Raw genomic sequence first — 27,932 nt, 5'->3', positions numbered from 1 at the left:
ATGCTGTGGTTAGAAATTTACCTCGACACCATTTTTTTTTCTTTAAAACGATTAAGAATGTAACTGGAGCATTCGGCATATGACACAGTGTTGACTAGACTCGTGTAAGTTACAAAACGCATATCCTATGACACTGAGGAGTGGGGTGCGCATTTAGGAGAGGGACAGAGCAGAAGGAGCAGGTATGGAACCTCAAATTTGTTTTTATGCTTTATTTTAGTTTAGGAGTCTTTTGCTCTGCGTGTACCAATCCATCATGTATTTTTGTTTCGTATATGCATTTGCATACTTGTGCAGGTAACACAAATGTGAAATTTGAAAGATGGTCAATCTTTGCTCTATGGCTGCTTTTAAACTGCAGTTTTACAAAAAAGAGCCCGACAAATGAATGTGACTGATGACGATAACAGTTTGTTACCATCCGTTTGAAGTCACTATATAGTGAAAATCTTTTCTTGGAAATCTGACGTACCACAGAGAAAAGTGGTGCTCACATCCCTGCCAAATTTAAAACAGCATGGATCCAAAATGAGGCTTCAAATTTGTGAAAAATCACACTGTTCTCTCCACTCTCAAATGCTTCTGGTGTCCACTAAATGCAATGAAACCTCATGCCGCTCAAATGCGAACCGTGAGTCAAATACCATTTCTAGGCCCTGAGAAAAATGACTGCTATCTTGTTGGGGATGTTAAATATATCTACACATGAATTTGTTTGAGCTGCAAAAGCATCCAATGTCTCAAATGCAGCCATGCCAGCACGAGGCCGCGGCTGTTTAGTCAACTTCTTTTCCTCTCCTTTTGCGATGCTCGCTGTTGCTGGAATATGTTCCACAGTGTTGTTTGGGGCTTTTCCACGCATCCCTCCACACATGGCGGACAACCAGGTGCTGTAAAGTGGCCTTGCCAACCGGACACCCAAGTCCACATGATGACATTCAAATTTGACCCGCAACATACAATTCCGCCTTATGTCTGGCATGTGTGCACTCAGAACGGACGTGGAGGCGCTGTACAGCACCCACGCCAGCCAACTATCTGAAGGGAAAATGCATTTTCAAGTTGTAGGCATAGCGAGCTGAGTAACTGCTTATCATAAATGCGCTGAATAAACAGTGATGCGAACAAAAGTGTTCAAGTTCTTCTTTAGTGGGAGATGGATGAAACCATGAAACCACTACGACACAGTTCATTCTTTTTTACATGTTCAGCAATTATACTTAAACATGTATAAACAAATTTCTGAATTTACTTTACAGGCTTGGGTCCAAGCATGACATCTAAAATAGATAATCCTCCACCCTATGAAGATGCACTGCACCATCCCAAGTACGATCCCACCCTGCTGCAGCAAGGTTCAGCTGACCCGCTGCCTCCATCCTACAGTCCTGGCCCGGACATGTACGCTGGCCCACCTAGCTACTGGGGCCAGGCCGGCATGTGGGCAGCGCCTGGCATCTCTCCATCTGCGATGGCCACCACAATACCCACTTTGTCCGCCGGGATGCCTGCAACCAACCCAAGTTAGGAGGAAATGTCACCGCGTAGTGCACCACACTTATTTTCGCATGCTAATACATGTTCTCTTCTCCTAATTTTGCAGGAGAGATGGAGGGCTTTCTGAGCACACAGTGGGAGAGTACATCTGTTCGACACGCTTTTATCAGAAAGGTAAAGGTACTCATATGTGCACTATCGATCATTACATCTCAAATCTGACCATTTTGTGTGCTTGTTTGGCAGGTGTACTTAATTTTAGCAGCTCAACTCACTGTCACCTTTTCAGTTGTGGCAGTCTTTACGTTTGTGTAAGTGTCGACGTGATACATGCCAAATAGCCCGGGTGGGGGCATGCACTACGTACGTTCTGAGTGGTCTCTATATCTGCTCTTCTATAGTGAACCAGTCAAGATGTTTGTTATCAAGTATCCTGGAATCTATTGGGCATCCTTGTGAGTTACAAAATAGTTACATTATCAAAGATTCTAACAATAGACAGTCATGTTTATTAACTCATTCAGTACCAGCCAATTCTAGACCAAGTCTGAAAAGATGTTTAAAAACGTCTTTGGGAGTAAATGCGTTAATTAGAATTGATGCAAATGAGTCAGAGTGGAGCTCACTATTTGGCAGAAACACTGTTGATTCATCCTCAAGTATCATTTAATTGTTCTGCCGGTGACGGCAGTATGGATATTTGTTCAGTAATAAAATGAGTTAACATACTAATGTACTGCGACACATTGTTTGGGAATCACTGTTCGAGGGAAAACAACATTAAGTTGTTCACTACAACATAGCATTGAAACAGAAGCTCAGAACATTCAGGGGATTTCCCATGCTGCTATATTATTTTTTTAAAAAATGCAATTGATTGATCTCACACATAGTTAATATAAATGAATGTTGTGAAATCGCCTTCCTTTAATGTACCAGGGTGTTATGCAAAGTTAAAAAATCTGTGGGGGGCTTTTTTCTCTTCATAGAGTGGTTTACTTTATGGTTTACTGCATTCTCATCTGCTGCAAAGAGCCAAGGTACCCTGCCCCAGAAAAGCAAGAACTGGTAAATGGGTTTGGATGTACGCATGCATTCATGACACTGTCTGTGTCTAGGAGGCGCTTTCCGTGGAATCTGGTGCTGCTGGCAGTATTTGTAAGTTCTGGCGATTATACATCAGAAGCCATGTTTTTGTCAAGCAGAGCCTTATGGCCAAACAGATTTTTTTTCAACTTATGACATAATATTTCTGAATTTTCTTCTGCAGACTGTTGCACTGTCTTACATGTCTGGAACAATTTCAAGGTTTGCCTATGACTATATATTTTTTTAAACCTACACCGTCATTGTGATGTATATTCTGCTTTTAACCAAAATATGTATCTTTTTCCAGCTATTATGAAACAAAAGCGGTCTTTCTTGCAATGGGAATAACAGCGTTAGTTTGTGTCACTGTCACGGTCTTCTGCTTTCAAACCAAGGTAGATGCAAGTAAAAAGAATGTCTGTGTGTGGCTCAGCAGCCTGTGGTTTGTCACACAAAGTCTTTGTTGGCAGTGTAAAACAACTCCTTTGTCTCACATTACAACTGTGAAGCGTGTTCCATTTAAATATTGATGAGATTTTGGGGAACGGTGTGAATCCATCTTTCTGAGAGATGAAAAACAAAAGTCACATTCTTTGTTATGCAGAGCTCCATATCCACTCCTTCGAAAGGTTTCTGCCTCATTACAATACAAATTTAAATGCACCTTCAAGCCGTGCCGTTCACTTGTATGCTGCCATTCGAAATACTTCTCTTCACAGGTTGACTTCACTTCCTGTGGGGGATTTCTCTGTATTGCCGCCATTCTGCTCGTCATCATCGGGACTGTGACAGCCATCGTGCTCTCCTTCCACTACGTAAGGGCTTCTTTTATGACGGATTCTGTCTACTCATGTTTCTCGCTGAAGAAAGCAGTCGCTCAGCGGGGTGCATCCGCGTGACCAATTAAGCATTCAGAGGCCTTTTTCTTGTGTCGCTGAACAGGTACCATGGCTTCATATGCTCTATGCTGCCATTGGCGCAATCATTTACACCTTGGTAAGCTCGAGATTGACTCTGTTCAGTTGGCAAACTGCTGAAGTCCCTGCAAAGTGAAAACAAATGTCTTCTAAATTTGATACACCACAGAGAAGAGTATTGACAGTCATGAATTACTTAAAAAAATATTTTTTTAAATTGTATTTAAAATGAGGCTTCAAAATCCTGACAGTTCAATCCATACTCACTGGTCTCTGACACTGTTCAACTATCAACTAGCACCGCTTACTAGTCCTGGAAAAATGGATGCTATTTCATTAGCATCATACTTATACAGTATGTCTTACATGTGACGCCACAAATAAGTATCTGCTTAAAGCCTTCAGTGGCTGTAATGCAATTTATCCCATTTATCTTGAGGTTTTTCCATGCCGTGACAACAAGGCGCTCTCACGCCCGCAAGAAACCTCCCATCCATCCACTGGCTGTCAAGTTGCAAAACAGAGAAACACATTTGTGATTTCACTTTACAGGGTGTTCAGTCTGTGTTCTAGGCTGAGACCAAGTGAAAACAAATATTTCAGCAGTGAAAAATGTTCAGACATCCTCTCCTAAGGCAACATAACTTCTTTTTTGGTGACTAAACTTGTATTTTTTTTTTCTGTTAGTTTTTAGTATACAACACGCAGCTTCTCATCGGAAACCGGGAGTTGGCGTTAAGCCCAGAAGAGTACGTTTACGGAGCACTGTCACTCTACATTGATATTGTTCACATTTTCCTCTTCATGCTCCAAATCAGTGGTTCAGCTACTGAATAAGCTCAAGGAGAGAGCACAACATGTCACATCGGAGCTTGGACTAACATTATCCTGCGTTACCTAACGATTGTAAAGTATGCGCTGTAAGTATTTCAATGTTGCACTTGCTGTTTTGCCGCCAACACTTGAGCACTTTGCATTATTCCTGTCATATATGAAGAAGGGCAGCTGACATTTGTTGAGGAAACCGAAACGTTCATTCGGTATGTTGCTGATAATGGATCTTCCCCAAGTTAGTGTGTGGAAAATCATCAGCGAAACAAAAGAATCCAGTGATTTATGCTTTGAAAATATTTTTATTAGCCATGATTTGTTCTTTTGCTTTAGATTAAAAAAAGACTCATCTAGTTACAGGCATATTGTAGGAGACCACAATGGTTAGTTGGAGGTAGTTAGGATTTCAGTATGGTAAAAACTGGTAGTTATCTCTCTTGTGAAGAGATCCTGACCAGTTGACTAGTGCATCTTTCCAATCTAACTCGAGTGCACGTCTCCTCTCTCTCAACTGTTGTTTGTTGTTAAGACATCTGTTCACAACAATCAATAAAATTTCCCTCTTGTTGCACTGACTCCAATCTCTCAGAGTAAAACTTAATCCCAGTATCAGGTTAGTGTCTTTAAGAGGGGCACTAACCCATTAAATCGACATGGTGAATTAGTAATTTCCCATCACCGTTATGTGAGTTTTTAATAGTCTGGTGTTAAAAAGTTGGCTTGACAGTTTCAAGGTGTCAGCCGTTTGGGGTCACGGGGGAACATGGAGGTCTGGCGCACATTGTGGAGCCCCAGGTACAGCATGCAGACTCTCTCCAGGCCTGCAAGGAACAATAATAAAGTTACAACAACACAATTTGAGCACAATGCATTAAGATGTATTTTTGGTCTCCAGAAATGAAATTCAGGTGTTCCAGCGGCGCACAGCAGATTGTTGAAAAAAATACCAACTACAACAAATGATCAGAATAAAAAATACACAATGAAACTGTTACGCAGAAATAAACATTAATTTTGAGGTATGAAAATGGATGTAATATATCGCAAATTCATGTGTACAGTATTCCATACCAATGCCTCCACCGCCATGTGGGGGGGCGCCAAAGCGGAAGGAATCAATGTATGCCTTGATCTTCTCCAGATCTGTGAAAAAAAAAAAATCGAAGGTCACATATGACTATTTTCCATCTTTCATCCACATTCACAAAGCGTGGCTCCAATGATTCACAATAATTTTCTTGTGCATTTTTTTGTTCCCCGCTGTCCCCTGCAGAGGGAGACAAACCTCATGAGCACCTCACATCAGGAAACATTGCATGCTGTGGCTCAGGCAGGGAAACATTAGTGCTCAAAGATTTTCAAAACAGACACATGGGCCACGTAATTTGCAGATGAGGTGACTAATTATTGGATAAAAACCAAGCTTTTTTTTAAAATTCAATTTTTAATTTCATTATGCTCAATTACACAATGAGATTAATTCATACACAATGAAGACATTCATTTTAGTTAGACCATTTTAGAAAAAAAATAAAGCGAATACTACAGAGGTATGGATCATGCAATTGCTCGGTGGGGGTGGGCCATACTGTGATGCCCTAATTCTTACCAATCTGGTGATACATGGCCCGTTCGGTCAGCAGCTGAGCGTCGTGGATTCTCTGAGCTCCGGACAAGATTTCCTCTCCGCGCATGAACATGTCATAGGAGTTGGAATTTTTCTGGGATTAAAAACATAAGAAAAAAAAAAGATATGCAAGCACGTTACTCACAGTGAAGCAGGGAACAGTAGTTCTATGTTTTGAGTTCACTTACAGGGTCGTTGGGATCAGGCATGGTGTAGAAAGGTCTCACAGCCAGCGGATATTTGTCCAGAACATAGAAGTCGGTATCATACTAGTGGGTGGGAAAAATATATTAACATACTGACGAGATGGGATGTTGTGGAGCCTGTCTGAAGTTACTCTGGGTGACAGGCAGGATACCCAGTGAACACATTTGGACCTACCTTTTCCTTGACAAGGCGGCCGAGTAGTTTTTCATTCGGCGTGCTACAAAAATGTTAATTTATCAGTGACTCGTTCATTCCAACCTCTGGAAATATTTTTTGTACAGCTTCCCGGGTTCAAACATTTTAGCTTTCATCTAAATGTGATAATTTCTGACCTTAGGTCTTCCTCATCGCCCATTTCCACCCCGGCCTCACGCAGCATCGCCAAACCCTCTTTGTACTCCAGTCTCAGAGTGGGCTCCAGAAACTTGAAAGGCTCACTGGGGAACTGCTTGTTTACAGTCTGGATCTCAGTCTGGAAGCTGATGCATATAGACTTACGTTACTGCGACCCAGTAATTGCTCAGCCCTCCATCACTTCATGCTGACTAAGCAGATCTAGTTGAGTGGGTAATTTTGTGTATTTACTGCCAAATGCCACCACTAGGAGGCACTGAAACCACATGGAACATCAGCGCATTGACCGTTTAGCAGCTTTCCACACAGCTGACAAAAGCCTGACAGCCCATAACATCTGAACTGGCAAAATAGTTCTGTCAGAAAATAAAATATCACGTTTTTCCATAAAAGGAGCTTGTCAAGATCGATCTTGTGTCATAGAAGCAAAATATTGTGGCATGCATCTCCTCACCATTCATTGTGATAAGACAACACAAGAGGTTTGACTGAAGCCTCAATTTATTTGAAAATTCAAATGACCATATTAGTAAGGTAGTAACACTTACTTGTCTCTCAGCCCTTTAAAGATCTGGACCATGGTGTCGGTGATGGAGTCAATGACCTCATGGTAATGGTAATTGAAAGCCATCTCAATATCCAGACCCACAAACTCAGTGAGATGACGATGAGTGTTGGAGTCCTCTGCTCTGAAAACTAACAAGCACAACAACTTTAATCAAAATGGTTAAAATATTCCTTTAAAATTTCCAGCTGCTGTGTGTTAAAATACTCTATTAAAAGGAAGAACAAAAACCCCCACCATAAAAAGTCTGCTACTGTTAATTAGCTTGGCGTAAAAAAATATTTATCAGAAGCAGGCTACTGTTTTCTATTAGGGATTCAATTCGTATGTGATTGTGAAGCACAACAAAGTTCTTCATTTTGTTTACTACTGATGACTGGCAGGTACATTTATGATGACTGACACAACTGCGATCATAACGTACTAATAATTAGCTGCCAACCATAATTAGCCACTAATTGCTGCTGGCCATCAGGAGAATGGCTACTAATGTATGCAATTCACATAGGTGCGAGGCTATTAAAAAGCTGCATCAATGAACGCCTCGCAGCAACATCAACAATATTTTTCCAAAAGGACTGTGTGTCTCTCAAAGTCAGATGCAAACACTGTTAACTGGACTTCCAACTGGGGCTGCAAATCAGGCAAGGCAGGTGGGCATGAATAGTACAACTTTGACACATTTAAGCCTGCTTCTGTAGACTACTTTAGTCCAGAATCTACAAAGCTGAAACCATCTGACCCTTGAATAATAACTCAAACAGGCATTACATCTGCTCCTCTGCGACCTAGACCTATGCTATGTTTACATAAAAATCCGTCCTCAGTGGACGACGCTACAGAAGTGGGCTGCCAGAGTGCTGATCCCAAATGGTCCCGCTGTAACTACGGCAACCGCGGTACAGTGTACTCAAGCCTTAGATACAGTGATGACCTTAAGTCCTTTGATTTCTCTTGCGAACTGAGAAGAAAAAAAGAAAAAAAAAACCAAGGCTGGCTCATCCTGGTGGTGTTACATTAATCTCGAATGGTTCATAACATATCAAGTCGAGAATAACCAAAGGACATGCCTACTTGTATAAACTGACTTCACAGAGCCGGACTGCATTGTTGTGTCAGTTAATATTGTATGCTTTTTTTTTTTTTTTTTACCTGGACCCACACAGAAGACCTTGTCAAAGTCAGCACAGATGCACATCTGTTTATACAGCTGGGGAGACTGGGCCAGGTAGGCGCTGGTCTTAAAGTAAGACACAGTGAAGACGTTGGCTCCACCCTCACTGGCAGCTGGAGTTGGAATAAAGAAGGTTTGGATTAAATTTGAGCAAACACTTTAAAATCTGTCTTAATTTGTTTCTGAAAAGTACCCCACAAACCAGTAAGTCTGACATAACGTCAGCAGTTTCATTTGACGCAGATGTTTTTATCTAATATTTGCACGCCTACAAAAGTAGCGTGAGGGGCCCATGTAATGTCGTAAACAACTGTTACGTGTCTAGGGTGTTGGCAAACAGGAAGGTGTGGTTTTTGCAACAAGTACATTGCGCGGATTTACAGTTGCCGCTCTAATAAAGAGCGCTACGTTTGAATGGCGAGGCACAGAGTAAAGTCGTTTTCATTGGCTCTTGAAGCAAGCAAGAAGTGAAAGTGTTGCATAACAGCACACTGTGTTGCGTAACACAACTCGGCATGTTCTATTCGTTATTGTGAGTTTGGGACTTTAGATCTTGAAACAATATCCACTTTGGTCCTGAACAAATGCATTGTAATTTAAACCACAGCTAATGTCAGAACTATGATATCTTTACAAGTAACAGTGACTATAATAAGACGTTGAAACAGTTCCAAATGTGTGCTGAAAACAGAATACTAAGCAATCCATAATTCTTGATGTTAACAGTTAAGACATCCACTTGGCAGGGTAATTCTTTAAATAAGTAGGAGGACTCCGAGAAGAATGTTGAAGCCCCTGTCCAATTAATGCCATGATGTCAAAATGTTGATTCATGCGGGCATACTATCTCATTCAGTAAAACAGGTTGGTCCGCTAACTCGGGCTCCCCCATCAAGTAGAGGCAAAGAAATTGCACCGCTCTTACTTGAAAACTAACTTTACAGTTTTCAATAAGGCAATGACTTACATTTCACATGCGGATAGTGATATAGAAAGTGCATTGCTCGTAAAACCTGTCTCTGATTTCCCAGGAGATCAAAGAACCACTATGTATGAGTGTGTGTGTGTGTGTGTGTGTGTGTGTGTGTGTGTGTGTGTACCTGATATGATTTTAGGTGTCTGAATCTCCACAAAGCCCTTTTTATTGAGGGTATCTCTGAAAAGTTGGCACACTCCTGACTGCAGACGAAAGATCGCCTGGCTGGTCGTTGTCTTTGAGAGAGACACAAGCAAACATGACTACAATGTAATCGCTTAGCAATGCAAAAACTGAAACCAAAGCATGGGGTAAAAGGAGCGGGTAAAATAAATACATAAATGACTAAATTGGGACACAAATAACGGTAATGTGGAAACCCCCCCTTCCGCCAAACCTCGACAGTTTCATATAGCAAGTCAAAACGTAACTGAACACTGCCCCACAACTCCAGGTTTACATCCACGAACCAACAACTTGATCTGCTTTCAACTCCAGATATTAAACAGGCTCATGAATGGCAGACCTCGCCCTTTCAGTGGTCTGCCGTTCTTTTATTTGTAACGATTTTTTTTCCCCCTTTCTTACACTTGGTAACGCACCTCATCCTCTGTAGGTATTTCTGACTGACGGGTGATAGAATGAAAAAGTGATTATTTTTTATTATTTATTACGCTGTTACTTGTGCAGTTTCTCTTTAATCACATTTCTTGGGACAAATGTATTTTGGATGAAGGGACAGGTATAACCATGAATACAAGCAATCAACATCACATCCAGAAAAACACTGCTAACACTTGACAGGAGCATAAAAGACCTTGTAGTCCATCCACACTTCATCCTGTTGGATGTTCATGTTGAAATCACTGACTGAAGAACGATTTGAGTTTTTGTATTTGGGGAAAGCGCTACCGTGCATCAGCCAGAAAAAGTAAAAATGAATCATTTTGACACACTTTTTAAGGGGGACAAACATAAAGCTAACACATCAAAATTTGCTGTGTATGTGTATGGTGTAACCTGCTTAACCTATATGAACTGAACTTGAACTTACAGAAACATTCAGCGACCGTGGACTAGTTCTTAAACAGAAGAAAGCAACCCAGAAGCTGTCCCGAGCGGGACTGTCGGAAAAAGTCACTTCCTGTTAGAAGTACACCTCAAATGAGCAGGTGTTCGGGTTGTGACCAAAGAGCGTCACTCCTGAGTTTCACTACAGTTCAGAGCTGCACAAAATAAACTTGACGTAGACAGGACTGTCTGTGCTGTGGGGGGAATGTACCACAGACAAGTTTCATATTGTGAAAAACGTTTGTCTGGACGTTCACACACTTTCATTTTTTTTAGTCACTCATCTAGCCGTTATTTCAAAGAGAAGAAATGGATTCTGGGATGTTACATGAGCTGGTCTCTGCCGCATTGGTGTAATGAATTATATATGATGATAAGGCTGTGTGATTTAAGCTAAATGCAAAATGAATAAACAAGATGCAATATTATGGGAGCAAAACACTATTTACACACAGAGGTTGGGAGATTTCTTACACAATGTCAATGTGAATGGATGTAAGAATGACTATAGACTCCGTCGACTCAACAACAGAACAGCAGCTTCGCGCAACTAATTTGCACAATCTAAATTAAATCAAGTAAACCTTTTCCACTGTGGTCGAAAAGAGAGCACATTGTGTCTGAGGATAGTCTTTAGCAAATGTTTTATGGTCTCCTTTTACAGAGTGTGTCTGCAAGTGTGAGAACCACTTTATAGCTTCACTGGACCCTGACGTGTCCATGGACTTAAAAGTGCAGAGCGTTACAGGAACAGGTGTTCTTGTGAGACGGGGTACTTGAGGCTGTGGTGTAAGCGCCTTCCTGCACCGTGTGCGTGTAGGAAGCAGAAATCAAAAGCATTTCATTCAGGTCTTTGTATCTGCAGTTGTTCAAGATTGCACCCACACGGATGTGTAGCATCAGCACATTAAATAACAAATTATTAATTGCAGCGCTGGGTTATTTAATACACGCGTCTTCAATTTAAAGCAGCGAGACCCCCGAACCTCTGCTTTGTTGTGAACTACATTTGATTCAACTTTTCACTGTCTTTTAATCGGGGAGGCAAAGTGCAAAGACCTTCATGGAAAGAAACTCAATCGAAATAGGTTTACAATGATGGCAATGAAAGCAATATTGGAACAGCGTTGCCATGGTTACCTTGGAAAGTAACTTCATGCAGTGCTTTTTAAAGTAACTTAGATGCAACTGATGATTTGATTTATCAAGTAACTGAGGCGGATGACATATTACTGTAGGTTGCATTCAGCAGGTATCGACAACCCTGCTTAATATGAAAATGGCACCCAATTTTGCTGCTTTACTCAATTAGAAGGTTTTTTTTTGTTGTTTGTTTTTTTTAATGTTTAAGAGTAAAGTTTGCTTTTACTCAATATTAAGTAAAGACACTATTTTTTGACTGAGCATAATTGTTTAAGAAAAAGTATTTTCTGGATTTCACTGAACGAATACATTTATTAAAAATGTAAACACTGTAACGACAGTGTTTCTAGACCTAATATATATATTTTTTAATAAAAGCAGTCTAATATTTACCTGACATATTGACGGAATAATATTTAATGGCAAAACATAACATTTCTAATGGACATTGATTATAAGTATAATAATTAACTTTGTGGAACTCCCGCACTCACATTCTGGTGGGACTTTCTTGTGAAGCTTGACTGCACATGTGGTGCTAATCACGATTTTTCTGGACAGTGTTTTTGAAGCTCGATAACACGTTGACAACCGCACAGGGTGCAACAAACTCTAATGTTCCTTTTTTTTAGCTGACAGAAACTCAAAGTGAAAAAGCAAATATTACTGGAAAACATACACATTTTGGAGTAACGCTTTATCAGCATTTACTGATTTTGGAAACTACCACGAACCAAATAGATCGCGTATACCATCCATATTAAATAAGGTCAACTACATTAAGTTGACAAAGCGTTGATATCACAAATAATGCAATCATTTGCAGAGCTGAACATGTTGCTGTTTTTCTTTTTAAAAAAAATTAAATAAATAATAAAATGTCAAAAGAGATGAGACGTGACTTTGACAGAAAACCTCAGACTGATTGATTATCACTCTTCATTGGAGTTGAAGGGAGGCAACAACTTACCCTGAGATCAATCACTCTGTTGTCCAGTCTGGTGTCCTGGTTGACAGTAGCTCTGCCCTCCTGTGGGAAGACAAAAAAAAAAAAGCCATTTGATTAAATAATCAAACACAGAGTTCAGCTTCTCCATTGTTATTTTACCAGATGGCGGAAATGTATGAATATTTTTAGAAAAAGTAATACTGGTCATGAAAATCATATCCTTTTAAATATCAGCCGGAGACAAAAGCGATCCACCTTAGATTTTTTTTTTTTTTAAACTCCGCATTAGTTTGCAAAGAATGGTAATAGCTTTGTTCCACATGGCAGACAAATGGAACAAAAGACACCTGGAAATCTGGTAGCAAAAGAACATAAATGAAAGAGTAAATTTTTCATCACAGGAGGAACCACAGCTTCCAGGGTCATGCATGTCGAGCTTCCTCAGACGACCCGCTGGGCTTTGCGCTAATAGCCTGTGTAGCCACATCCTGCTCCCAACAGCCCAGCACAGGGGGACAAAGGGTTAGACAGGCGGTCAGACAGACTGTTCAGGCCTCGGTCTCCCAGGACAGCATTTGTGCCATTCAAGCATGCAACGGGCATCAGATATCCCAGCAGAAAACACCTGCGATGCTGCTACAGCTGCAGACACCCGGCCTGGTGGCCAAACAAAAATGAGCCATCGGCTGCCAAAAGGTGTTTCATTTTTATGGTGTCAAAGTATGATAAAAGTGAATATAGCAAAGCACAGGATTGTAGCAACTACAATGTGTTATTCAGATTAAATAGCCTTCATAGTCAATTAAAAACAAAGGTTCAGAACCATTCAACTGCAGATGCATTTCGAAATAGATCGATTTCTTTTTATAAGGGCAGCCAACAGAGTTTTGACTTTTTCCACTTCAGATTATAAATTGTCAGCAATACTGCATTTCAAGGAAAAAAAAAAAAAAGAAGAGCAGAGATAATTTATTCTTTGCAAATATCATCCCAGAATGTTGGCTTGATCTGATGTTTAACTTTACGCAATTCGCAAAAGTATCCGGAAATGTAAACCTTGCAAAGCCGCAGTTAAGATCATGGCTGAAACTCCAAATGCTGTTGCGCTGGCATCATTTCCGCCAGCATCACAGAGACTTCAACGGATATAAAGTAATGCGGACACTTTGTTTTGGCCAATTAAGAACTATTGATGGACAGCCACATCAATAAAACGCATTCTATGATAAACTATTTGCATTTTGAATGCTACTATCAACCACAGAAATGCGCACTGAACACACCTATGGTTATTGTGCAAGTGTAAAAGCATCTAATGATTCAACATTCGCGCAAAAAACACCCTAATTACGATTCTCTGTGCCCTGCAAGGCTACACTTCTTTTTCAAATCATATATTCTGGATGGAAGAGGGCGCATAAAACCTTTGTGAACAGATTAAGACAAATTCAGGTTTAAACGGTTCAACCTCAGATCAACTCACTTCTAATAATGAATGCCAAAAAAAATAAAATAAAATAATAATAATAATAATATCCGAAAGATGTGAAATTCCCCATCTTTGTTATTCATTCATACTGCACTGGATATAGCCCGGAAAGCACACTCAAACAACAATGTGGTTTATCCAGTGTTCCGATTGACATTCGCTACTCATCCTCACCTCATCCCCCTCTCCTTCAGGCCTAACAGCATCTTCCAACTGGAGGGGGAGACGGGCCTCAGCCTGGCTGATGACGAAAATCTGGAAGGAGGAAAAAGTATATATACACCGGTATATAAAATCTTTCACTTGCATGTCCATTTAAGAGCAAAAAAATTCCTGCACAGTCCAGGCACTCAGTGCAACTTTTTATTTAGTTGGCACCATGAATAGTTAATTTTTGTTGTGGTCTTGTCTACTTGCAATTTTTTGGTGGATTTGGAATGACGTGTAGGACAACATAGTACCTCAATAATATTAAAACTTGTGAGTTTATTTTTGTGAAAAAAAAATGCACAAAATGGGCTAAATGTTGATTTGCGATTCAGCAGTTTTGTGCCATCGCACAGGAATTTTTTATGCATGAAATCACTCTGTACGGGTTGGAAGAAAAATCATAGTATGGGGGTTATTTTGTTGTTTCCTTCAAAATAGGACTGCAACTAACAATTATTTTAATAATCAATTAATCTGTTGATTATTTGGGAGATTCATCAGGTTTAACAGACATGTTTTAATTTCCATCCTTCATATTAAAAAAAATAAAACAGGACAGTATTTCAAACTGACAGTGCAGAAAATGCACAAACAAATGAACTATCCTTCAGTTGCTGGTTTGGCCCGTAACATGTCAGACATTACTCAAAAATGTTGAGCATTGTTTTCCAAATGAAATGTAGATGCTTGCAAATGTTTTACTCTGACACAACAGAATGACAGTCAGTCTGCGTTCATGGAGGACCACAAAAATTGTGAGAATAGTTACTGTTGAGAGGCTAAAATTCCAATTCCAAGGATTCGCACCAACAAACAGGGTCTCTAAAACAATAAGGCCAAACAAAAAAGATAGTGTGTTTCCGGTAACATGAAATTTCAGCATAAGGTCGGACTAAGTTTTTTTTTTTTTTTTTTATTCTCCCCCCCCCCCCCCCACAAAAAATTCAAAAATAACCATAACACAAGAAGACATTGAACCCGCCGCTCCGCGGCCGGCGCCGCCGCCTCCTATTTAGTTTTCTCCCTGCTCCGGACTCGGGGGGCCCGGGGCGCGCCACCGCCTCCGCCGTCCTCCTTCGCCCTCGGTTTTTACTCGGCCCGTGGTGTTCATCAAATAGTTCGCTGAATTTTTTCGATACATCAATGGATGCTATTTTCTTAACATTACGGTGCGAGCATGCGACTGTACCACAGAAAACGCGTTTTAAACTGTCGTCGGAGATCGCGGCCGCCGCCATGTTTCAATGTTGTTGACAGACGACAGGGCAAATGACGCACGCGCTCAACGTGAATATCGCGAGAGTTTGCATCGATGTAAACCTTCTACACAAAAATGTAGAGGGTTGTTTGAAAAAAATGCCGACCATGAAGTTTTTTTTCGACGTAGAAATTCTCGGTCGGTCGGGTTACCGGAAACACACTACTTTTTTTTCTACGCCTAAATGCTCTTCCATTAAATAGAAGGTACAATTATCTCTGACCATTTACACAACAGAAAAGGCGCAGCCTTCCTGCATGTCCTTCAGCTTTGTGTTCAATTCAACGGACCCAGATTTTACACTGAATGATCAATTTGTGAGTAAAATGAGATATGATCATCACTATTTCAAGGTTTTAGAATTTGGTGAGTTTGGTTTGCTTGTGTGCTGGGCGATTTTAGGTTGCCTCAATAAGGTTGGGGAACACTGCCTTATCACATTTTTTTTTAGCATCACACTGTTCAACTGCAGCAATATGTACCACCGGTAGACAATAATAGCTTGACAGAGTCTACCCTCTCAATGTGAAGCTCCACATCCTGCTGGGAACAGCTCTCGATCTTCTGGTCCACTTTCCTCACTGATGCCTCCACGTCGACAATACTCTCCTTGCTGATGCTGGTGTGGGAAAGTGGGATAATAAAGGATAAATAATAGGGCACAAAGAAAGAAATCAAGTATAATCTGTGTGGGTGGATCTCTGCATGATAGCATTTTTTTCCCACTAAAGTGGAACTTTGGTTTGACATGTAATGTGCCACTGAGTGTTATGGCTTTTTCAAGTGATTGCGGGGGCTGACACCAGTGTTGGAAAAAAATAATGCGGCTGCTTACATTAGGCACAAATTAAAGGGTTGCAGCGGAGCAAAAGAGTGTTTCACTGTTTCCATTTTCCAACATCATAATCATGCAAGGGAGGGAAAAAAAAACATTATTCAAAGATTCACCATCCAAAATTGATTTCGATCTTTACGCTCATTATTTCTTCAAGCTTTTAGAAAATATCTGCGCACGGTATCTTATGGAATACTGCTGAACCGTGACCGCCCGGATCCAAAGCCTAAAATCTTACAGATGAGCTGCTGCCGTTCCAATGCTAATATTACTGCAGTGATGTCTGTTCGTGCACGCTTCTTGAACAAATGTACTTTGCTGACCAAACCCAAATTATTTTCAGGAGACTTGTTAGAATATTCGTCCAAACAGAGTAAGTCAGGAGAACTATAATGAAAGACCGATCCAGCTACACTGGAATCCAAATTAAATGGGGTCAAAAATGAGATCACAATTTGTGTTCATGATTGGAATCCAATTGAAAAAGGTTAAAAGGTACCATGGTTGACTCATACAATGCGTAATCATCATAATCCGGCTCGAGCAGTGGGCGGTTTTGATGACATTTCCAAAACAAAGTGGCGTCTATCCAGAAACCTCAAGCTTTGTCATGATGAGCAGCACAGCAGGTTAAGCAGTTCAAAACCAGGCGTGATGCATTTTAATCCTTCACTTCTCTTTGTTCCATAACGTTAATAAGGGACGGAACGCTGAGGCGCTCACACCCCTCCTGGTCCCAGAACAGCTGCTACCCATAGCCCCTTGATGCCGAGTGGATGAGCTAGTTAAATAAATACCACATTAATGACTTCCGCTTCAGGGCCCAGAGGCTGACAATAATTCAGGACACATGAGCTAAACGGTGATTTCAAAACAAGCCAGAAAATCGGAAAGACCTCAGATTACATGTGCATATTTTTCCCAAAAACCTTTCAATAGCATTTCACCATGGCCGACGTGCTGAAATGGAAATGCCGTTGCAGAGCCTGATGATCATCTAATTAAACTGTGGAAGTGAGAGGAGGATGACATTCAATCTACAGAATGAAGATTAGCCAGTAATATTGCCACTGCCCTGAACAGTGACAGGATTTACTTGTAATCCAGAGACTTATGTTGTCAGTCATCAAAATCAAATTTTGTGACGCAATGGGATTGACCGTAGCACCTGTTTTTTGAGATTTGGCTATGTGAAACGCTTAACATTTTGACCCAATTGATCAAGGCAGGGGTGTAACCAAAACCGATGTGGACCGGAAAATCGTTTTTTTGTTGTAAAAGGTATGAGTGCGTTGAATCGAACAAATCGTTCCACTTTGAAATATATCGAGATATGGATTGAACCATCTGTTATTGCAGAGAGGAAATGGCACATTTAAAGTGACGCTGAATCACAAAATGATTGTATGGACAGTTTATGTAAGTGAGGAACTACAGCAAGGTGAAGGAATCCTGAAATGTCGTGCAGCCAAAAAAGAAAAGGTCAAAACTGATATACTTGGACTTTAGTGTACGGTTAACCGAAACATGCTCAACAAGCCTCATAAGATGCCTTTAAGATATGTTTTAGTCATTTCAAACTCAAGCAATGCTCATCACTTAGAGGGGAAGTCAGGTGAAGAACAAATATTTGGAATAATATGTTGTTGACACCACCCACTAGCCCAAAAACGGCATTCTGATTAATATTGTGTTAGTGGAATACGAATGAAGCATTAAAATCTAATAATTTTTATTCCTCTGGGTGGGGGGCATTTTGCCACTTGCATGTCGACTGAAAAGAGTTGCTCAGGGCTCGGGTAACTATCAATCACGGCTCACCTGTTTGCTGGGTTTCGATTATTTTCAATTCAACAAATTCAACAATGTGTGGTCACTGGAATTTTTCAGCGCAATATATTAAATGAGTGTGTGGGTGGTGTTGGGTGTTTTAAAGTAGTTTATGAATTCCTCATGTAAACATAAGACAAATGATCGGGCGACCCTCGGTAACTGCTCACAAGATAAATGATGCTTGGCTCTCATAGGATTTCGTCTCCTAAGTACCACTTTGCTGTATCTTCCATCTCAACAGGAACCACTCTATTAACAAGCTGCCCTATCCTACACTGTTAACAGCTTTTGTGGTCAAGTGAAAAATGATTGATTTCCTCGGCCCACGCCTCTCTCAGAATGTGTGAAAATGAATCGGCGGACAATTAGTACCCAGGATTTTCCCACCATTGTTTCTGGTTTCTCCAACAGGAAACACAGTCTCCGTACTCACTTTGCTGCAAACTTGACCATCTGCTTGCTGGCACGATCTCCCACTGCGACCAATGCCTGCACGTTGAACTGCTGTTGGCGCAGCACCAAAAAACACTGCTTCCCTACAGACAAAAAAGTGCTAATGTCAGAACGCAAAGATTAACGGCCGTTGTAAAGGTGCTGTGTTCATCCAAACAATGCAGGCTTGGTCAGTCAAAAGGCGATGTATGACTTTAGGAGTGACACAGTGCCCAATTGAATCTTTTTTTGTCATCTCCAGGTGAAATTGTGAATGGTACATTCTCTTTGAAGGCGAGCGAGAGAAGAATGGGTGATTGCTACCTTCCGAACAAACGCACACCTATTAGGAGAGCAAACATTTTTGGCAAGCAACCTCCTGGGGAAGAAGACAGCCAGACCACCCAGGCACTTTGATGTTCGCTGCCTGTGACCGGGAGGTGGGCGTTTGTGATAACAGCAATGTCATAATCCCGCCAACACCAAATGCACCTCCTCCTAGACTGAATCAGGATGTTATTGTGTTCGCACGGACATCCTAACAATGACGAGAACGATAGAGGACATGAGCGTTGGGAAGAGACCCTTGACTCTGGAAGCTATCTTGAAAGGAAATGACTAAAAGGTCATCATTTCAATCTCATTTTTGGCACCGTGCACTGTAATAGCCTGTCAAATCCGAGTGCTGATTGGATGCCACCCTAGTTCTATTCTGAAACGGCGAAAACATAAGTCAAAAGTGCCTCGCAACGTGCCAACAAAAGCAGCGTGTAGAACAAATAGGGAAGATTGTGCAGTGGTTCAAACGAGGCCATTCAGGAAGCACAGAGCTCTGCGAAGGCTTCTTTCAGCATTCTATCAACTATACGTTCACAATCAGATGTTGCCATCTTGATCAGATAGCTGTCAAACATACGGGCAACTGAAATATTTACATTGTGTTCCCGTGGGTTGGGAAGAAATTCAGGATTTGGACACAACTTAACCTTCTTGTTTTACCAATTAAGACCTTACACAAGGACAACAAACTAAAAACTGACTTCATGTGATTTAAGCCGATGTTAAATCCATTTTAATACTTAGTGTTCACTGCATTTTATCCAAGGTGAGAATTTGTTCACTCATGTGTTATAAGCTATGTGAGCTGCAAAGGAACCTTATACAAAAATCCGATCTGGTTGAAACGTGGTTTGAGTACGGTATGTTTAAAAAAGAAAATCCATGTTATTATTATTTGTTTTTTTCCACTGTATGGTTTGTTTTCCATTTCTCTGTTTTTATGGTGACACCGAATGCCCTGAAAGTCACCTACAAATAATTATTCTTTTGTTAATGTTTCATTAACTTTCAAAAGACTTTCTGTATAATTGCAAACCTAAAGTTGAACTACAATTACTGCTACATGTCACTTAAAAACGGTGAAACGATTATCTGCACAACCGTCATAGTTTTAACTGCACCACAGATCACTTTATCTTTGCTCGATGACTCTGCACATGGTCGCACAGCTGTCAGTGGGTGGTACTACGGCACAATGGTACCCCCTAACATTACGGAAAGTCTTCCGATACTTATATGTCATGTCCTTGTTTATCGTAGTTGCTTGTTATTGATGATACTAGGGTAGCCTGTACTACCGGAGACAAATTCCTTGCGTGTTCTACATACTTGACCAACAAAGATGATTCTGATTTCAAAAGATGTATTTTATGCAAAGAATTATTTGATGGTTACCTCAATTTATTGAATCCTGGATTTAATTGGATGGTTGTGTCAAAGACTACTAGAATACCATTTGCATCTCCCAAAATAATAAACTCACAAGCTCATTGACAAGTCTTGGAATAACTGTTTGCTTAAGACTATGAGTGTTTCTTCAGCTGAAGTAATTGATGGACATAGGGGAGCAAAGAAGCACTTTATCTATTCATCCTGAAGGACTGGCCTAAGGGGTACACGTGTAAATGCTAATGGCTTTTTGGGATTAGCAGATGTCATCTAACTTTGACATTCTTTTTTCTCTCACCAAGAAAAATTTGGGTTGGGGGGTGTAGGGAGGTGAAAGATGATCTCACCTTTGGCCCTGCTGGTGTGAACCCGGGCACGCAACCAGATCAACTCATCAGCCCTCGCAGGAGAAAGGTCTTTGACCAGCACCAAAGATCTGTCTGTAAACACACACAAGTTGACCTGCTTCACAAAGGGCTTTTAGGAATCCATTTTCCCTCCTTAGGGTGCAGAATCCCACACCCAACCTCAGTCTGGCCTTGGATATTTTCAAAAGACAGGAAAAAAAAAATGACTAAGCATGCTTGAGCTTGCGCAGACAAAAAATAACAATTTGAAATTACACTGGTGCCAAGTGAGACGCCGCTTGACTGTTCTTCTGAGGGATTTTGTTTTGTGACAAATTGGCCTCACGTGTGTCACTTAGAGGCATGTTTCGTCCTTATTATCAGCACACAGCAGACAGAGAGGAAGCATCAGAAAAAGCGGGGCTGCTACTTTGGCTGAGAACTCTGCGTCAACCCACATGAAAGCTTTCCGCCCTCAGCCCCCTCCACATCCCCATTTCCATGGATACCCCGGGCTCAGCATGCAGGTGAGCAAGGACCCACTTTGTTTCGAGCCACTGGAGCTGAAAAGGTATCCATACGGTTGGACCTGGACAGGTCCGACTGCTTGCATCAGTTTATTATCAGCGCAAGCACTAGAGTCGCATGGCAAGCTCAGAATAAAACATCTGCCTTGATAGTAATCAATTTCACAAGCATTATTCATCACTAACACAACAAGAAGTCCGCGACATGAGATATTCTTTATATGTCATAACATCATGGATCATTTCGAGGGGCCCACAGCTCCATGGCCAAACCTGAGAAAGAAAAACGGCCTCTTATAAGGCTCAAAAATTACCTAGAGTTGCAGTTTTTGCATCCATTTTCACAGAAATACATAGAATGAAATCCACTGACAAGTATCGACATGAAGCTGCTTTCGTTGTCATGATTGTGCAAACATGAAATTCAGTTCCTCCATGTAAGTTTCTGGGGGTTCATGGGTGCCTTGCTCTCGGCAACTGGGCTGTGAGGGCCATAGTACCAGTCAGGGTTATTCAACACAGGCCATATTTTTAATCAAACATACACGGCTTAGTCATTCTCTATTTATGCATGTTTAAAGTGTATGAATGATTACTACTCTCTTGTTCAATTTTGTAAATTTGCATGACCAAGTATTTGAAATATATGCATGGTCTAAAATGTAAATATGTAGTGAAAAGGAGGAATTTTATACCAAACAAATCAGAGAGTAATTTGGAACCAAAAAAAAATAAATACAAAAATTTAAAAAAAAAAAACACTAGAATGACAACAAAAACTAAATCTGTCAAACCTAATTCCCAAATTCTTCATTCGGATGAAGAAAAAGATATGGTAATCACTATCACCCTACGTATTTAAATGAGGGGTAGAATCAGCTTGAAAACTAACCCATTTTTTCTTGGGACTGGACCATTGCCGCCACACCATAACGGTCCTTGGCAAAGTCCTGAAAATTCAAAGAACAAAATATGCACGTCAATCTTTCACTTTCATTTTACAAGCATCGGCTTGGCTGACAAGATAACAGATGACAACGTTTAATCTGCAGATTCTGAGAACTGACAGCTAGGGTGTCAATGCAGACGTTTGCACAAGAGACGTTGCTACGGTGTGAATCAACAGGTGAGTCGGTCAATCTAAAGAGACTTACATCTTCCTCTTCAGTTTTCTGATCACCAGCCTGAAAAACAATAAGGGTGCGTTTGATTATATTAAGCCCGGCACACACAAGGCACCATCCGCACTCAGTATTTCGCCATCCGCACCTCTTGTGTGCGAGCAGCTACCACTGCTCAAGTCAATAGACAAAAATGACTCTGCACACTTTGCGTACAAGATATTTTTTTTTTTTTTTTTTTTTTTTTTTATAGCCGATTATTCTCGAGAATTTTCAGCAGGATATCCAAATACCAAAATATTCAATAGCTGCAGCCCTATAGAACATATCAGTAGCGCGGGGTGATGTGCACACAAAACATGTCACTAACCGAAACTTGCAATTGAAACCTTTGATCCAGGAAATCGGAATACAACTGATTATTCGTAGCTCCGGCTGGAAGCCATTCCTGAGATATCTGGAATGCGCAGCTCTTTTTCATATTACGCCTACAAATCACAGACAACGAGGAATGGCAGTGGAAGATACGGTCTTGCTTTGTAATGGAAACAGCAAAAGTGGACAGATATTCTCCACATCTGCACCGACTCGAGGGCAAATGAGCCTCAGCATGCGCGTTGAAACTGAGTCATGGTTGGGCTATACTTCCATTTCTGATGCAAATGGTTCTTGGTATATGGAGCTGCCTGGTGTAGTTGACCGAATGAGAATCACCAAAGCTTTATTTGATAATCCAATCACATGATTGATGATAACGAATGAATATAGTGCCGCTAAAGCGGCGAGAGCTGCTTGGGTGACAGGTTGCAGCAGAAAAGTGGGTGACAGAAAGCAAGAAAGCTTTCAGCCCTCGCCACCACAGCCATGCAGCATTAATGGCTGGGATTCTATGTCTGGATTCAATGTATAAATCTAAATCGATGTCAATGTGAAGTTAGAGCTATTTTAACTTCCCCATTGATTTAAGTGAGGGGAACCTGAGTATTACTAGACTGGTAGTCGTCTGCAAATATTTCCCTGCAAAAGGAAAATTAAAATGTCGTGTAAATTTGACACACCACAAAGAAGTGTTGTTAAACCTGCCAAATTTGAATGGAAAAAAAAAAATTATAAAAATGAGGCTTCAAAGCCATAGGAAAAAAAACAAGCTTCAACCGTCAAACAAATATCAGCACTTTGACTTTAAAAGGGATGCTACTTCACATATCTTGCTTATGCCAAAACATCCCTTACAGCACGGGTGTCAAACTCATTTTTGTTGTGGGCCACATTACAATTACCATTTCCCTTGGAGGGCCGTTATGACTGAAACTATATAAAGAAGTCAAGAATAACGTTTTATTCAACTATTGTAATGATTGGTGTGGTCACAAGAAAATGCCTACAATATGTCACAGATTTTTTACATGTGAAAATTTGAAATGGTGGTACAGATTTTAGCAAGCATCATGGAAGTTGTCGTCTTTGATTTGCTTTCGCGGGCCACTTGAAATGATGCAGCGGGCCACATCTGGCCCACGGGCCTTCAGTTTGACACCTGTGCCTTACAGGTTTGAGCCAGTAGAGCCGGAATCTAGTTGGGAGCCAGAACAAATTACCTTACTTGAGAATTAACCCTGCCCAAAGTGTTTATACTGTACATCACTATTTTGCTGACATCACACTTGGACTGACTGGATTACATTAAATAATATTTTTATCCATGTTTGGAAGAATTGATTCATTCTAGTAATTGTTTAAGTGTGTTGACATTGGTTTGGCAATTGCAGTACAATTAGACGGGATTTGGATAAGAGTTTATTGTCCAGTTTTCTAAGTGTTGCGTGTTGGGGAGCCAAGGTGTCGTGCTCTCAGCGTAGAGGAAAATAACACTTTGTTTGGTCAGACGTAAACAAAGCTAAAATGGCAGGAATACATGAACAATGGAGAGTGTTGCCCTCGAGCCCCTTGCTGAATAACAACCTTGCTGGAACCACAATGCCCATCAAGAACGCACAACACGGTTTTACCAGCTGTGAAAGGAGGCAACGGATGTGAGACACCCCAAAAAAAAAAAAAAAAAAAAAAAACACTGACCAGCTTGGCTTGTTTCTCAGCCTTTTTTGCAGCTTTCTCTGCTTCCTTCTGCTGTTTCTTCTGGGCTTTCTTTGACTGGGCCTGAGGGTCCTCCTCTGCCACCGCCGCCGCCCTGGGACAGGAAAACATACACAACATAAACACTGAAGTCGACTTCCACCTTCTATTTCTCCTGGAGGCCAGGGGAAGTTGTTCACCGCCATCGTCACGTCCTGCTTGTAAACTTTAAATCCCCTTGTTATTGACCCCCCCCCCCCCAAAAAAAAGCAGGTCAAGTCAGTGATGAAAGATGTTCATTCAAAGATTTTTGCTGAATGATGGAGAATAGATACAGACCGGTTAGTCTCAAGCACTGTGCCACAGTTCATTATTGTGTGAGTTTGAAAAATGACTGAGCTTTTAATAAAGAGTCTATGAGTTTGGACTATGGTACACAAATGGGATCTCATTGGTCAATTTTTGGGGGCAAAGTCAACCAAAGAAACATTTGGTCAGCCTTTGAGGTAACTTCAATGATACACCAAAGCCTTTGCCAAAAGTGACAAACGGTATCAAATGCCAGTTCAAGATTAGGGAACCGTTGGCAGTTGCTTGCACAGAAATTGAAAATGTGTTTTACGGCATTGATGTTAAGATGCAATAAACTACATAATCACACATCTGATCTCATAAAGACACTGAACTTTGCACTTCTCTAAATGAGTTTGCATTAACTTTGACCAAAAGAGTTACGAGTGCAGGTGCACGAATAACTGCTGTTTGGCTTTCCCAGTCCAGGTGTCCTGACCTAAAGGAAGGGAGCTGTTTAGTCACAGGAAATAACAAGGACCAAAGTAAGACTATGTAGAGCAATAAAGCTTTAAAAATAAACTGTATTCAAAATAACATTGCCTTTTATAACTGGTCCAAAAAAAGGTTGGGGACTATTGATCAAGAGCATGGTAGGCACATGCCTTTTTTTTTTTACAGATACACTGCTTATAACTAAACATGCATTTAGTTATAAGCAGTGTTCTGATTAAATTGGCATCATTTCAAACTGAATTTCAAAAAAAAAAAAAAAAAACATGCACTCATTCAAAGGCTTAGTCGGAGCGATGGGCCAGTTGCCCACTGCCCGACTATACACTGCATCTGCTGGCGTGAGACATTTTCAACTTTAAAGTGTCCTTTATCTTTTCAATTGATTTCAATGATATTCACAAGTTGAAGGAAATATCCATTTCTCCTGATTTGAAGCCAGTTTACGCGCGATGGGTGTGGCACAAGTCTTGATGGGAGAATACTCGATGGAATGCAAGTCAAAGTGCGTAAAAAGGAACTTGTGCGCGAACAGGAGAAGATGGACCCTGCTGAGTTGGTCAACAGGTTTGGGGAATCACTCGGAAATCAAAATGATGCACATTATGAAACTAGATGGAAGGGTGGTCACAATTATTGATTGTAAATGACGAGAAAATTTGGTGACTTGGTTAAACAGGATGAACCGACTCATTTTTATGGCAGCAATTACTGTGTTGCACGGCTATTCGCCAACCTCGTATCAGCTGAAGGCTCAAAACTGATGAAAGGTTGTCCAGAACATTACATTGAGTCAACTTGACAACAGGAAACAGTTTTGCACAAGTGTCAAGATAACGTTTATCATACACATCTTCTGAAGTTGCAGAAAATCTGATCCCATAAATGGGATAATAAATGGATGAAAGATTAAACGATCACATATTAACTAAGTGTTGCATGTCAGGTGAGTCAGATATTGATTGACTGATATTGATTGATATGAGCCCCCCCCTCCCCCAAAAAAGTATCAAATTATATGAGCCGACATCCAAAAATCTCAGATTTTAGCACTCATATGGAATTACAATACAATTATTCGTAGGGTTATTTCTCAGGGTCCTTTAGTTTTTATTTCTTTTATTCAAGTGCAATGTATTCTCATGTTTGAGGCTAAATTTTTGCAACTATTTTCTTGTACCTACTGTTTCTGATTATTGTTCTTTGTTGGAATAGTATAACGCAGGGGTGTCAAACTCCGGTCCTGGAGGGCCGCTGTCCTGCATGTTTTCCAAGTCTCCCTGTTGCAACACACCTGATTCAAATGAACAGGTTCAATGTCAGGCTTGCACAGGGCTTGCTGATGATCTGATCATTTGAATCAGGTGTGTTGCAACAGGGAAACTTGGAAAACATGCAGGACAGCGGCCCTCCAGGACCGGAATTTGACACCCCTGGTATAACGTGATCAAGTTTCTCCTAACATTTCATACAAAAAAAAAAGCAAATATAGCATTCTTACTGATATTGTGTTGGATTGCATTGGATTTATTAATGTGATTTTTAATGTGAAAATGTATGGCAGAATTTATCACAGTTAACTGGCAAAGCTTCACTGCTCAACTACAAACAGAGGCCAATAATGAATTGATTCAAATTGATGACATGAAACTCTTAAATCACGTCGATGGGGGTCAAGTGTAGACCACTCAAAAAAAAAAAACTATGCACTTTAAGATAAATGAAGACTCTAAATTACCCTCTGGTGTGAATGTGAGTGTTAATAATTGTTTGCCAATACGGTCTAAGTGTTGAAAGTGTACTCAGCCTCTTGCCCAAAGTCATCTGGAATGGGCTCCGGCTGACCCTGAGCAGGATAAGCAGTACACGATGTGTAAACAAATACTTGGTAATGCATTTTTAAACCTCTTCAAAGCAAAACGGCCCACTTAACTAACTTGCATGACGAATGAGCAAAGAGTAAACTAATTGCTTGAAAATATCTGAGGATTGTTGATGATCAAGTACAGGTACGGCTTCGCAAACCAGCTATGAAAACAGAACACAGCAAACTACATGTCCTTCCTTTTAAATAATCTAAACAGACATTTGCCAAAATGTGCAACAACAAAGACTGCGTTTTTCCTGGGAACAATTTTGTGAGCAATGCATCAAACAATGCCAACATAAATCAAGTGTTAGAGTTGGTTTGTTGGCTTTATTTCATTGGTTTTAAATTTGGGTTTATAACGTTTACTCAATCAACAGAATAAGTGGGTGATGCATGTGACTTACACACATATTCTTGATATTAGCTCAAACGAAAAACAAGAATATGTTGTCAAAAACAACGACATTCTTGGGCCCAGATGACTAAACATGACAATAATCCCTTGCTTCTGCCAATAAGGAGGTGAAATGCTGTGAACCATACAACAGTGTCCTCAGACAATCGGAAATCAGACAATATGTAAGTTTGAAATACTGTACACAATAGTGACTTCTCAACCAAGTGTGAGAAGAAGTTTAAAATGTAGAACAGTTACTTCCACATCTAATTTTAATTAATGATAACAGTATTACAAGCAATGTCACCAAGAGACATAGGAATACTTTTCCTGTCTTCCACTGACAGATGATGCAATCCAATGCATGTACAGGCAATGCCACCTCGCTAACCTCCATTAGTACCTTCCGATAGCAACGTTTCAAGTCAGTATTTGTGCAGAAATTAAAATATGAAAACTTAAGACAATTTTCTTACCCCTGAACGCCCTCTTTAATCATGATCAGTTATTTTCGTGGAGAACGAAGTGAATTGCAGAAGATAGAGAAAGGCGTGCGCCAAACAGCTGTTACAGCATGCTCGGAAACCGGAAAAGGGGACTTATTTTGA

At 40.6% G+C, this 27,932-nt stretch overlaps 2 protein-coding genes across 4 annotated transcripts; one reads left to right on the top strand and one right to left on the bottom strand.

Moving 5' to 3' along the window:
- Nucleotides 1–35: 35 nt before the first annotated feature.
- On the top strand, nt 36–4,982 carry LOC109523336 (protein lifeguard 3). 3 transcript variants are annotated; one of them, XM_019882415.1, is made up of 12 exons: nt 36–182; nt 1,260–1,523; nt 1,604–1,671; nt 1,744–1,808; nt 1,899–1,952; nt 2,487–2,537; nt 2,616–2,655; nt 2,768–2,805; nt 2,894–2,981; nt 3,306–3,401; nt 3,529–3,582; nt 4,191–4,982. In XM_019882415.1, exons 2-12 carry the CDS (start codon nt 1,274–1,276, stop codon nt 4,338–4,340), a joined length of 954 nt encoding a protein of 317 aa, XP_019737974.1. In that variant the 5' UTR covers nt 36–182; nt 1,260–1,273; the 3' UTR covers nt 4,341–4,982. The 3 variants fall into 3 exon arrangements, with proteins under 3 accessions (XP_019737974.1, XP_019737972.1, XP_019737973.1); XM_019882413.1 differs by having other exon boundaries at nt 2,487–2,655; XM_019882414.1 differs by lacking the exon at nt 36–182 and having other exon boundaries at nt 1,195–1,523; nt 2,487–2,655.
- On the bottom strand, nt 4,647–27,932 carry dars1 (aspartyl-tRNA synthetase 1). Its single transcript, XM_019882411.1, has 18 exons — nt 27,801–27,932; nt 24,257–24,368; nt 22,214–22,243; nt 21,952–22,009; nt 20,533–20,625; nt 18,459–18,561; nt 15,874–15,976; nt 14,064–14,144; nt 12,422–12,481; nt 9,362–9,473; nt 8,240–8,374; nt 7,071–7,218; nt 6,501–6,647; nt 6,343–6,385; nt 6,150–6,230; nt 5,944–6,055; nt 5,406–5,477; nt 4,647–5,155 (listed from the first exon to the last, which is right to left on the bottom strand). Exons 1-18 carry the CDS (start codon nt 27,821–27,823, stop codon nt 5,064–5,066), a joined length of 1,605 nt encoding a protein of 534 aa, XP_019737970.1. The 5' UTR covers nt 27,824–27,932; the 3' UTR covers nt 4,647–5,063.

The sequence above is a fragment of the Hippocampus comes genome, unplaced genomic scaffold, assembly GCF_001891065.2.
Source record: "Hippocampus comes isolate QL1 unplaced genomic scaffold, H_comes_QL1_v1.1 scaffold111, whole genome shotgun sequence".
Lineage (NCBI taxonomy): Eukaryota > Metazoa > Chordata > Actinopteri > Syngnathiformes > Syngnathidae > Hippocampus > Hippocampus comes.
Note: the sequence above shows the minus strand (reverse complement) of the source record. Positions and strands in the feature narration are given on the sequence as shown.